The 12804-nt window shown below is 54.8% G+C and overlaps 1 protein-coding gene across 2 annotated transcripts; it reads left to right on the top strand.

Annotated features, from left to right (window-relative positions):
• Nucleotides 1-3210: 3210 nt before the first annotated feature.
• On the top strand, nucleotides 3211-9804 carry LOC140623016 (uncharacterized). Of its 2 annotated transcripts, none has more exons than XR_012022742.1 (3): nucleotides 3211-3505; nucleotides 4718-4869; nucleotides 8636-9804. XR_012022742.1 is itself a non-coding variant. In XM_072808939.1 (3 exons), the coding sequence occupies exons 1-3, from the start codon at nucleotides 3639-3641 to the stop codon at nucleotides 9431-9433; spliced, it is 963 nt and encodes a 320-aa protein (XP_072665040.1). In that variant the 5' UTR covers nucleotides 3575-3638; the 3' UTR covers nucleotides 9434-9804. The 2 variants fall into 2 exon arrangements, 1 of the variants encoding a protein (XP_072665040.1); XM_072808939.1 differs by lacking the exon at nucleotides 3211-3505 and adding an exon at nucleotides 3575-3651.
• The last annotated feature ends 3000 nt before the right edge of the window (nucleotides 9805-12804 follow it).

The raw sequence follows: 12804 nt of genomic DNA, 5'->3' as shown, positions 1-12804 counted from the left end.
GGGGCATCGTGTGCGGAGATCCTGCTTTGCTGGGTGATACAGCACCCTGTCCTGCATGCTCACAAGCGGAGTCTTGTCAACACTTGTATGTCCCTGAGAGGGTGTCCACAGGAAGCCAAAATATATTGGACAAGAAGGTACAGGTCCATCTGAGGAGGCGGAATGAGCCGATGCAAGCTGAGTCCAGGCGAGTAACAGTCCCCAGGCCAGTGTGTACTGGGAAGTGAAGTAGGAGAAGGAGCCTCCAGCCCAACAATTCAGCATGCTTACCTTTTTGTAAAATAAATATAATGTGTAGAAACACAAGGAAAATGTGGCAAACAGTGTGAACAGTTACCCCTGGGGTTGACATTGTGGGGGCAGGCATTAGGGGCCAAGGACACCAGGAAGAAGATGTTTTTCTAATTTTATACCATTTTTAAAACTGTGTGGGATTATTGTTGGTTTTACCTTTCCTTGTTCAGTATATTTTCCTAATGGAACCAAGGAAACAAAATTAAGATGTGGAGGAAGACATTGTGCCTCTGTGGGCCATCTGTGTCCTTACCCAGACCCCGGTTTTCATGGGACTTCACTGTACAGGCCCCACGAGGCAGATCCGTGGACACCACGTCCAGCACCCCCTTGTCCAGGAGGGTGCCCAGTGGCCCTTTGTCCAGGATGGTGCCCTGTGCCCCCGTGTCTAGGAGGGTGCAAAGCTCAGGCCTAGAACCAGTCTCAGGTGCAGGTTCGGAGGTCAGTTCTGCGGTGGTGGGAGTAGTCCCCTGGGGGAAGTGATTTCCCATGCCCGGCCTTCACCCCCAACTCCCCCACCCACCCCCCACCCCAGCCCCAGGGTCAGTTATGGTAATTTCTGACTCAGGGTTATAACCTCTTAGGAACAGAAACTTGGAGAAAAGAGTGCAGCCTCCTGCCTGGAGCCATGAAATACTTGGGTGGTGCTCCAGTGGGCCAGGGCCAGTGTGTTTGCATTTCAAAGGCTTTTAGAGGTGATCTGCTGTGGTACTGTCCCCTTGTTTCACTGATGCAGAAGCCGAGGTGCAAAAAGCAGTGTCTCACCAACACCATACTCTGTCCTAGGCGAGGCCGTCCGGGTGGGAGCCTGCCCTCTCCCCACGGAGGAACAGTGCACAATGCGTCTCCCTCTGGGAGCTTTCCCTGTGCACCGGCCGTGGTCAACTCTCCAGGTGTTCTGGGTCCCCTGTTTCTTCTGCGGGGCGGGGGTGGGGTGGTGGTGTGGAGAGGCCAGGAGCTGCCAAACGTTTCCAAGGATGATTTGGGGGAAAAAGAACACATAAACTTTTGTCTATAATTGCTGGAGACTTGGCGTCGCCATGGAAACCTAGGGAAGCTGCTGCCCTAGGACCCAGAGCTGGCTCCCCAGCGGTGAGATCTGCAGGTGGCAGCAGGACCTGCCATTCGGGCTCCCATCTGGAGCAAAAGCAAACAGGTGACACTGATTTTAATAATATGTTTTACTTTCTCCAATATGTCAAAAATGCCATTGTGTCGACCATGTAATAAACATAAACATCACTGAGCTCCTTTATATTCTGTTTTTTGTGTTGAGTGTTCAAAAGGCAGTGGGCCCAGCCCAGCCCAGCCCAGACTTTCCATGCGTGGAAGCCCAACAGTGTCGGACAGACAAGCCCTCCCGGCCTGAGTCTGGAGAGGAAACGGGCAGCAGGTCACGGCCATGACGGGCTGGAACCTGGGGCTGCATCTGCTGAGGGGTCTGGGCCTGACCTCTACTCTGGAAGAAACAGCTGAGAGCGGAGGTGAGGACCGCTTCACACCGGACAGGGCTTGACCAGGGCTTGGCCCCAAGCCGAGGGCCAGACCTGGGACTCCTGGAGCCCTTCCATGGCACGGCCCCTTCAAGTCCCTGTTTTTATCCATTCTTCCCACAACAATGCTTGAGTTTCTCCCCTCTGGAAACAAGCTCTGACAGCAGCCCCGTGTACCCCTCGCCTCGCTGCTTCTGCTCCTGGGCAAACTTGCCCAGGTCTGCACATTGGGCCTCCTTGCTCCCGGGCCTCCTTGTACCCTCTCTCTTCCTGCTCATCCCTGCAAGGGCAGTGGGGCTCCTCAAACCTTGGCGGTCTTCAGTGGGACTGCGGGAGGCAAGAGAAGAAGGGAGAGCCTTTAAGGGAGGAAGGGTGGGTTGTAGTTGTTGGGGTCATGTGGGGTGCTGCAAGGCCTTGTATGGTCCTGGTAGGGTTGTGGGGCTGGGGCGGGGGACACTGAACCAGCTTGCAGTGGGTGTATCTGTCCCCCAGGAGAGGAGTGGGGATGTGAGTGCCCGTCAAGTGGCTCCTGCTCCAGCCAGGGTCTCTGACGCTGAACATGTTCCAGAGAGACTCTGTGCGCGTCCTTCAGGGGCACGCAGCTTTGGGGATCATTTCTCACCAGGAGTGGAGGCACTCTGGATTGGTGGCCTGCTTCTCCCCCCCCTTAGAGCAGGGGACGGGCCTGCAGACAGGCCAGGAGGACAGCACTCCTGCATCTCCGAGCTCCTGGCCTGCAGAGGGAGAATCAGGTTACCTGGGACTGTCCAGGGAGTTGTCAGCCGCTCCCAAGGAGCTTCAGGCCCTGATTCTCAGCCCTTCTATCTTCTCAAGGCTGCTCCTTTAGATATTTAAATCATTCTGCTCAGCAGAGTTTAGTGAAAATAATTTCTTTCTTTCTTTGTTTTTCTGAGTCAACCTCACAAGAATGTCCCAAAATATTTCACTTGCAAATCAATGCAACCAGAAATCAAACAAAGCGAAATTCTACATAGTTTGAAGAGAGCACTTGGTGCTCATTAAAATGTGGTTCTAATGTCCTGCCTGGCTAATCGCCAAAGTGAAATAAGCCAGCAGACTTGCAGGTTTTCACTTGGGCCTCCACTCTTCCCTGCCTCTCCCGTACCTGCAGCTCGGGGGTCCTTCTCACCCCACTGTCCTACTTACAGGGGTTTACATGCTCCTGAAAACCCGGGGACTTGATCAATCAATCCAGATTCCAGAAAAGGGGGCTCAGATATGCCACATAAACCTAAACCTGAACCTGGGCTCACCACCATCTGTGTGCTAGGTGGGCATTGTGGCAGCTGCTTTATGAAAAGCTCATTTTGTGGCCAAAATCTGCCCATTATGATTCAGAGGGTACAGACGAGCAAGCAGCAGTGGAAGATTCCGTAGTAACTGAGGAAGGTGGGAGACTCCCAGCCCAGTCTGTTGTTCATGGTGCATGGGCCGGAGGCGTGCAGAGGAGGTGTTCCTTTCCACGCTCTTCACTTAAAGCATTAGAGGCCGAGCCCCACAAAACGGCACTCACTGGCACCTCACATGGCCCGCGTAGCCTACACCTGGCAGCCTGTTGTAAGCAGTGGCGTGGGTGCATTCCCCGTGGGGGCAGCCAGCCCTGGGGGGCCTGGTGGTGGGCGAGAAGAACCACACTGAAGGGCGGCTCCACACCTCTCTTGGGAACATCCTTTCCTGAGAAGATGGAATTACGAGAGGTGGGTCTTGCAAAGTGTTAAAAAGAGGCTTAACTGGGTGGGTCCGTCTGCCTTCATATAAGACTCTGGGGTGGGTGGAGGAAGGCAGTTCCTACCGACGTTCCTCCTTCGTACCTTTGGGGTCGGCCTGGTCATGTCTTCAGACTGTGAGTCCTTCAGGAGCCTCTAGAGGGTTGGAGGGAGACACGGGTGGGGTTGGGGGGCAGTGGCGTCCAGGCGGGTTTCAGCCAGCTGGTTTGAGGGTGGCATCTGGTACTGAGGCCCGGCAAGGGGGAGACTAACACCCAAACCAGACCCTGGAGGAGCTAGGGTGGTAGAATGGTGAAGGTGGTACAGTGCTTTTCAGCTCAGAAGTGCGGATAATCCGCTTCTGCGGGATGCTTGGTGCCTGAGCTCTGAGCAGGACTGTGCAGGGTTATGGGGGTGGGGGGATGTGAGGAGGGATGCCAAGACCTGGGCCTTGTATTTTGCCCCATTTCTGCACAGACTTGAGTTTTGTCTGGGCCTGAATCTCATCAGTGGTGAGCCAGCTCTGACAGACTCGGGGGGGGGGGGGGGGGGGGGAGTTAAATTAGAGGCCTGGGGGCTCAGTCAGTTAAGCGCCTGCCTTCAGCTCAGGTCATGATCTCAGGGTCCTGGATGGAGCTCCTCATTGTGCTCAGCTGGAGGGAGTCTGCTTCTCCCCCTGCCTCTGTCCCCACCTGTGCTCTCCCTCCCTCTCAAATAAATCTTAAAAAAAAAAAATGAGGCCCGGGGGACTCGTCACAGTGGGAAATAGGAATGTTCATGGTCTGAAATTCCGTGATGCTCGGATTTCTCACGTGAAATTTCCTTATCTTTTGGGTTTCGGCATCTCTTCCTACTTGTGTATGCTGGGTGCAAGCAGAGGTAGGAGGTCGGGTCGTGCCCATCCAATATCTGACGGGACCTTACAGTTCAGGACAGTGGCCCCGGGAGCTGTCTGGGGCCATGGCTGGGGCAAGATGAGCAGCTGGGGCCCCTGGTGTGGGAGCTGAGGGGGCTCCCAAGCGGGCTCAGCCCAGGAGTGGCATCTCAGGGGACACTGGGAGCATTTTTCTGAGGGGTCTGAGTCCTATGCCTGGAAGCAGATTCTTTGTCTCTGGGAGGCTGCCCTCTGCTCACTGACCTGAACGGGGGAGTAAGGTGGGCTCAGACTAACACCTCCTCTTGCCCTCTGTGTGTCTGTCCCAGCGCCCCAAGGAGGCCGGAGACGCAAAAGGACCAAGTTCAGCAAAAACCAGTACCAGGTGCTCATTGAGGCCTTCGAGAGGGACTCGTACCCTGATATCACTGCCAGAGAGGAACTGGCCAGACGAACCCAGATTCCTGAGCCCAGAATCCAGGTGACTGTTGGCCTGTGCTCCCTGCTAAGGGTGAGAGTAGGGGTGGGGGTGGGGGCAAGAGGCTGGTTGAAGCCAGACCTAACTGCCCGTTCTGTGCCAATCCTCTTTATACCCTCTGAGATGGGCCGTGACCATCTCCCCACCCTGGTTGGGCAATACAGGTTGCCCTGCCGTAACCAGGTGACACCTCGGGCCAGGTTCTCTCTGTGATTTGGACAAAATTTCAAGTACTCACTAATTCTTTTAAAAACACCCATGACAAAGCCATGAAACTATTGGTCAAGACAAGCAACCATGTTCTCGCAGCTAGAAAATCTGCTCTGTGAGAGGATGTGAGAGAAGGTGGGAAGGGAAGGGCAGGGTGGAGTTGCATGCTGCGGGGGTGCTGCCCTCTGTGCTGGGGGCTTGGTGGCCTTTGCAAAATTGGACATGAACCTGGCAGATGCAGATTGCATCTGGGTTTTAATTTTCAGAGATCCCAGGGGGTCCAGATCATTGGATCCTATGGGTCTCAGCTTTCGGGGCACTGGGTCCTGCCTCCAGGAAGGCAGCCGTGATGAGCACGGGTGCAGCCTGGGTTTGAGATCCGCTGCCCTCAATGAAATCCTAGTCTTTGAGAGTAGAGCCCTGACATGAAGGTTGTTTGGAAAGCCTCCCCAGCCCCGGTGATTCTGCTGTGAAACCAGCATTGAAATGTCTGTCCTGGGGCAGCTCGGGTGACTCAGTGGTTTAGTGCTGCCTTCAGCCCAGGGCGCGATCCTGGAGACCTGGGATCGAGTCCCAGGTCAGGCTCCCTGCATGGAGCCTGCTTTGCTTCTCCCTCTGCCTGTGTCTCTGCCTCTCATGAATAAATAAATGAATCTTTTTTTTTTTTTTTAAAGAAATGTCTGACCTGGACTGGCTGGCGCTTTTTGATCTGAGACCATTAAGGTCTCATCCTAATCTGTAACTCAGGACCCCTGGGAGTAGCCCAGGGTGTGGAGCTGTGACCGCCAGATGACTCCAGTATGCCGACCCCTGCCCTCCTACTCTCTGACTGTTATCCCTGAGAGCCTACTGTCTACTGAGTCTGGGCTTATGCTGGTCCTGGGAGTTCTGAAGTCTCCCCAGGTGGTTCTCAGCTGCACCCAAGTTGGAGTCACCCCATTGGATTCCTGGGGGGCTCCCCACCCCCCCACTTGTCACCCAGCCCCTTGCAAGGTGCTGGATGAAGGTGGTGGCTCAGGTCAGAGGCTGCCGCCTGGGAATGAACATCCCTTGAAGGTTTGCCCGGAGAGGAGAAGGTTACCATCAACACCCTGCAGGGGCTGAGAGATAAACTGGGGGTGGGGGGGAGGTGAGGGCCCTGGGGCTTCCTAGAAACGTCACCTGAATCAAATTTTTTCTACGTTAATTTCCCTATCTTCCCTGCTGCTCTGAACAAAGAGGACCAGGGCACAGAAAAGCCTGGTGAGGCCCTAGGCCTGTGACTTGATTTAGAGGCCTCTACGTGGCTCCTGCCGCAGCCTTTGGAGGGCCTGGAATCTGTCTCAGGGCAGGGTGGGCAGCCCTGCAGGAGTCGATCACATTCCCAAAACCCTCCCACTCATGGTCTCCTGGAAGCCCAAACAACCCTATATGCGAGGTACCCTACTTGATGAACTTTCAGAGATGGAATTGGTCGCTGAAGTTCAGTCCTTGGGGTAGGTGGGTGGGTGCTGGCTTAGGGCTCAACTAGCTCCTGAAGCCAGGAGGAAAACCCTGCTGCTCTTTTGCTCAGAGTCCTCAGGGCAGCTGGCAGAAGGTCTGATCAAGATTTGCAGTGACTCAGAGGGAGGAAGGCCCGAGTGGCTTCCACAGGCAGCACCAGCACCTGGGCCTAGCCCCAGGGCCAGGGCGTGTGCTAGAGGGTGCGGGGTGTGGTTCTGGGAATGGCCCGTCTTTATCTTGTAGTTTGTCTGGAGGATTTTTTTTTTCCTAAGCAGAGAAAGTGCTGGGAGAGGTTTTCCCGTGTGTGACCCGTTGTTCTGTGGGATCTTCAGGCCTTGCTTGGTGGTAGGGCCTGTAAGGGGGTCACTGCTGTGTCCTGGCTGGCTCGGCTGGATGGGGAGCCCACCCCTGAGAGAGTGTAACCCCCTCTCAAGCTAGGCAGTGCGGGTGTGCATGTGGACTGAGTGATTCTGGGCCTTGCTCTGAACTGGGGAAAGAAGAGGAGGGGACGCTCATGTTTGGGCAATGGAGGAGGTGCCTCCACCAATACTGGTCTGCACCAAGGACTCACCTGGCCTAGGTGAGCCGCAGAGGAACGACATTGAACCAGAGGGACTTTACTTAGGCAAGTGTCATCTCCTTGTATGCTGGAAAGGAGACCACCCAGATAAGAGCTAATGGAGGTGGCGGCAGGGATGCGGCAGGGCTCAGCCCCATCCCTGGGTTCAGCAGAGCTCCAGAGGCAGGCAGGGAGCAGGGAGCTGCAGGTGCAGGTATGCTCTGGAGGCTGTGAGCACTGGAATGCCAGGGTGCTCGGCTGGAGGGAGCATCTCATGTGCTGGTCTGGGGAGCAGATGTGGCCACTGGTCCTGAGCTGAGAGCAGGTGGCAGAGGCTGAGGGACAGGGATCCAGGGTCCTGGGCCTGTTTGCCTGGTCAGCCCCTCACTGGGATCCAGTACATTTAAAAAAACATTTGATTATTTTGAATACTTGTTTAACGAATCATGAATACGTATGTGAAAAAGTGGATAAAGATCCTCAGCTTTAGAAAGATTACAAGTGAAGGTACTGGTTACCATCTCCATGGGGAGAATGTTTAGATCCATTCTCAGTGACGTGCGAGTATGTGAGACAGAATTATTTGCTGTGGTCACCATGCTCTGTACGAGGGCCTAGAACCTTTGAACCTTAAGACTGCGGTGTGTGCCCTCTGCCCAGCGCCCCCTCCCATGATCCCGACTCGTGGGGAAGGCTTCACTTGGAAAGTCAGCAGGTAAGAGAGGGCCAGTTGCAGTTGGTAGGTAGAGAGGGCACAGGAGACAGAGCCAGTGTCTCCCGCTAGACCAGCGTGGGGGGGTCCCCGGGCCCTGACCTGTCCCCTCCCGACCCGGAATGTCACCGGAGGCCCTGGTCTTGTCCCAAGGAAGAGTTCAAGGACAGATCAGATGCAGTGGTTGAGTGGTGTGGGAGGGAAAGTGTATTAACTCGAGCTCAGCTGCTCATGGGGTTTGGGTCTCTATCTTCTACGGACTGTTGTTAACCAGGGAGTGTAATATTTATTACTTGGGGAGGAGATTTTGCGGGGAGCAGGTTTTCATGCCTTTTCTCCTACTTGGACAGGGTCTCTGGGCTGTCTTGGGCCCAGCTGGTTTGATCCTGCTTCCTGCTGTGGCTTTGTTTTGGAGTGCTGCTAGGATAGGTCCCTAGCCCCCCTCCCCCAAAGGGCCACCACGGTCCCCTCCCCTTTGCTGGCATCCAGGCATCATGATAGAGCCTAGTAGCTGCCTATTCTAACGCTAGAGCAGAGCCCTGGTGTTTCACCGTGGCAGCTGGCGCATCCACGAGAGTGTGTGCCTGTGTGTGTACTCGCACACCTGCAAACACGGGCACAGGTGGACACTTTGGGGAGATTTGCCTGGAAGGGGGGCCAGGCCAGGCCAAGGGTTTTGCTTTTATTCTAGATTCATAGAACTTTGTTTGGAAACTGCTGCTTAACCTCGGCCAAGTGGTGATAATTATCGTTTTTGGGCTTCATTAAAGTGTATCTTCTCTCTCTCCCTCCCCTTCTCGCTCCAGGTCTGGTTTCAGAACCGGAGAGCCCGAATCCCGAAGAGCACCCCGAGGAGGCCAGGAGTGGAGGCAGGCGCCCCGGTTCTGATGCCCAGTCAGAGCGGCAGCTGCACCCCAGACTGCTCGCGCCTGCAGAGCTTCGCAGGGGCCCCGAGCCATGCTGGCCCCTCCCCCGGGGACCCAGAGGATGCTCCTGCTCAAGCCCTTTCCTCAGGACTTGCCGACGTCCTGAACACCGGTGTGGCCTTGCCTGGCCTGGAGGCTGCAGGCAGTGCACTGGGCCAGTCTTCTGGAGATTTCTGTTACTCTCCTTTGACCTTTGGCCTTGGAGCTCTGGGTCCACTTCCCGCTTCCCTCAGGCCCCTCTTCCAGGTGGAAGCCGGCTGCAGCGGAGCTCAACAGGGGGACCTAGGGCAGCTCCTGTCCTACAAGGACTGGGACAGGGACGGTGCCCTGCAGGGGTGGGAGCAGCCTCCTTCCTCTGACCAGCAGCCCTGGTGGGGTTGGCAGCCTTCGCCCGCCCTGCAGCCACAGATGGCACCCCAGCAGCTGCCATCCCAGCCCCTGGGGGCCTGGGAGCAGCCACCGCAGTCCCCTTCCCCCTGGGAGCACTGGCCTCAGCCCTCGCTAGGGGAGGAGCTTGTGGGGGTTGGGAGCAATTTCCCCACCTCCCTCAGAGACGGGATGCTGGGGGGAAGCCCTGGGGCCCCTGAACACCCCAGCCCTGGGGCCCCTGAACACCCCAGCCCTGACCCCCACGGCTGTGGGGCAGCCCACAAAGCTTCTCCCAGGGCAAAACGTTGAAATGACTTAAGTAAGCTCGGGTGGATAGGAGATAGCATAAATCAGCTGTGGTTCCTCTGCACAATGTAATACCATGCAGAATTAAAAAGGAGTGCGAGGGTTTGCATCCTTTGCCACGGAAAGGTGCCCCAGACGAGCTTCTCAGAGGTGGGGTCTGTTGTAAATGCAGAGGAACAGGCAAGCAGAAGACCCAAGGTGACTTCCTTAGGTGGGAGAAAAGGGGATTTTTTTTAAAACCCCATCTGTCCTGTCTCCTATTAGCTGGTAGCCATGGAGCACTTACAATGTCCTCAAACTCTCAGAAAGGGCTTGGGGGACAGAGTAAGGGCTGCCTTGGAGAAGTGGATCTAACAATAAAGCATGAAGACTCAGACTGTGGCCATTTCTATGCACCCAGAAGATTGCACCCCCTCCCCGCGTGCACAGCGGCGGCTCCCTTGGGCCTGGGCACTTCTCCTTATCTCTCCCTGGTGCCCAACCAAGTGTGGCTTCCTTCCTTCTGGACACGCTGCAAAGTGGCGTGAAAGGGGTGGTGTGAGTAGAAGGAGCAGCCAGGAGGATGGATGACACATACCCCTTCTCTCTGGCCCATGGCCAAGTCTGTGCCCTCCCCACACCCACCTGCATGGAGAAGCAGGTGAGGGGGAGGGCGAGGCAAGCCAGAGCACTGGATTGTGTCACTGGGCAGGCAGAGGTCCCTCACGGTTGGGGAAATCATAAGGACCCTTCTGGGTCATGGGGAATCACACCTTTGAGGTTACAGAGAAGGAAATGTTAGCTTCACCCAGCTCACAACCAAGGGCCAGGTGCAACCCAGAGATGGACGCCGGGGACCCACCGCCCCATAGTCCTTGGGGAAACCAGGAGCTGATCACCTGTGGATTGTCACAAGCTTGGCTTCCCTGCTGCCTTGCTCTGTGCTGTGGAGGGAAGGCTGACACATTTGCAAACCTCCAGGACATTCGTGAATGATGGTGCAGCAACCTCCTGGTCACTGGTCCACCTGCTTGGCCCTCTGTCAGGGGAGGCCTGCTCTTGGGCCCTGCCTCAGCTGGAATCAACCCCAACCCACATCAGCACAAGGAATCTGCATGGAAGCCCGCTCAGGGGCTTGGGTGCAGATCTGCAGATTCTCCAGCCTACAGTCCGGGTGGCCCCTGCCCCCCAAATGTCCCTTCCCAGGTGACAGTCCTAGCTGTCCCAGCTGCCACTCTGTGACCCAGGCTGCCTGGCAGGACATGGTCATTGTCAGGGACCTGCCCTGGGGGTCTGTTCACAAGGCTGCTCTGGATTCCCTAGGGCCGGGGCCAGAGGGACAAGGGCAGAGCAGTGTGGCAGGGGACGGGTGAGGGCACAGCTGCCCACTGGCCTGACAGTGGGCTTCTCTCTGACTCCCCGTCTTTGTGTCTCTAAACACCATGCAACGTGTAAGTCCACGTTGGAATGGATCAACAAAGACTAGCATGCCATGCCGTGGTCAGGATGAGAGAGAAGATACAGGCCAATCGTTTATTAAACACCCAGGGGTTTAACACACGCCAGGCCCTGGATCCTCCTGCGCGGAGATGCTCAGCGACTGATATTCCTTCTAACTGAGCCCCTGCATCTCCAAGCTTCCTGAGCTGCAAAAGAATCCAGAAGCTGTCTCTTTCTCTGTCTTTTATTAGCAAGAAATTTGTCTTCACAGGAGGAAGGCCTTTGGAGGATTGGTATTCGGTAGGAAATGCTTTGGGATATATGACAGGAAGCCAGGCTCCTGGAGGCCCCAGGTCTCGAGTTACAAGTCCCAGGTCAGCTGCTGGCCTCTCTCTCTCAATGAGGGCCTGGGGAGCAGTGGGGGAGTTGGAGCTGGGATCAGGTTTGGTCTGCACCCAACTCTTCCTCAGTGTAGGGTCTGGGCAGTATTTCTTCTACTATCTAGTTTCCTTAATTACAGGGCATACTGGGGTACTGTTTGGGCTAAGACAATGGTTCTAAGGATAAACACAAACATGTAGGAGAAAAGAGGTGGCTCTGCCAATTGGTTCGGGAGAGACAATTACTGCAAACAAAATTCCACAGGCAAACGACAAACCGGGGGCAAAATGAGCATTTATAATAGCAGAGAAACTAAGAAATTCAGAGAATCATGAAAGCACCTCCCAAAATGAAAATACAACAAAATGGGCAATAAACATTTTTAAAGTCATCATTGTAGGGGTACCTGGGTGGCTCAGTGGTTGAGCGACTGCCTTCTGCTTAGGGCATGAACCCAGGGTCCTGGGATCGAGTCCCACGTCGTCGGGCTCCCTGCATGGAGCCTGCTTCTCCCTCTGCCTGTGTGTCTGCCTCTCTGTCTCTCATGAATAAATAAATACAATGTTAAAAAAAAAATAAAAGTCATCATTCTAAAATTTCAAAAGCAAAGCAATTGAAAATAGTGCTATGCCATTTTTAACCTATTGGGTTGAAAATGAAAATATTCATCATACATAGTGTAATATTTAAGGATATGTGTAAGACCTCCGTGAATATTAGCAAAAACTTGGAGAAATTTGCAAAGTGTAAGGAAGTTGGAATGGTTAACTATACGGATTTTCTAGAACATGAACTATTAGGCACCCAATTCAAACAATGTCCTAAATGAATATTTAACGACACGTAGTCTTGTTTTCAACATCTGGGCGAGAACCATTCAGCTAATTAAATCCTCTACCTTACAGGAAAGAATCTGAGAGATAATTAGCCTGCGTCAACCTCCTTCCTTGTCCTTTTTATTAAATCTTTCCAGCTAATTACAAATGCCTTTAAAGGCACACCAGCCCCATTTAGATGAATCACTTCTGAAGTGCTTCTGCTCCTGGTTCAGATCTGGCCCGCATTGGGGAGGTCAGGGAGACCCAGGAGTGGAACCCATCCATTCAAGCCCTGAGTGTCCAGGGCAGAGAGGGGCAAAGATGTTTGCTAAGAAATGCTGTCTTTGGGTTCGGTGGGCTGGACCTCAAGATCAAGGGAGCCTTCTCCATTCAGGCACCCTGAGAACATGTCACAGTCCCCTGAATGCATTTAGTTTCTGAGGTCTCCTGTATCTCTGCAGCCTCACAGCAGCAAGCACTGCTGGGCAGGCCCCCTTCCTAGAAGGTGGGTGCAAGGGGCCTGAGGAACAGAGGCGGGTGGGGTGGGGTGGGGATGGTGACGGGCTTGTGCTCGCACCTGCACGCGGTCAGGCTCTGAGGACAGAAGGTGGACGCCGTCCCCCTACACGCGGCATGTTGTCTGCAGGTGTTCTAGGGAGCAAGATGGTGGCTGGCAGTGGTCACCACAGCCCCATCTTCACCTGAAGCCTGGGCTTGCATCTTGGGCCTAACAAGCGTGGCAACCACCCCTGCCTG

Source organism: Canis lupus, chromosome 1, assembly GCF_048164855.1.
Source record: "Canis lupus baileyi chromosome 1, mCanLup2.hap1, whole genome shotgun sequence".
Lineage (NCBI taxonomy): Eukaryota > Metazoa > Chordata > Mammalia > Carnivora > Canidae > Canis > Canis lupus.
This window is presented reverse-complemented; position numbering and strand designations above follow the sequence as displayed.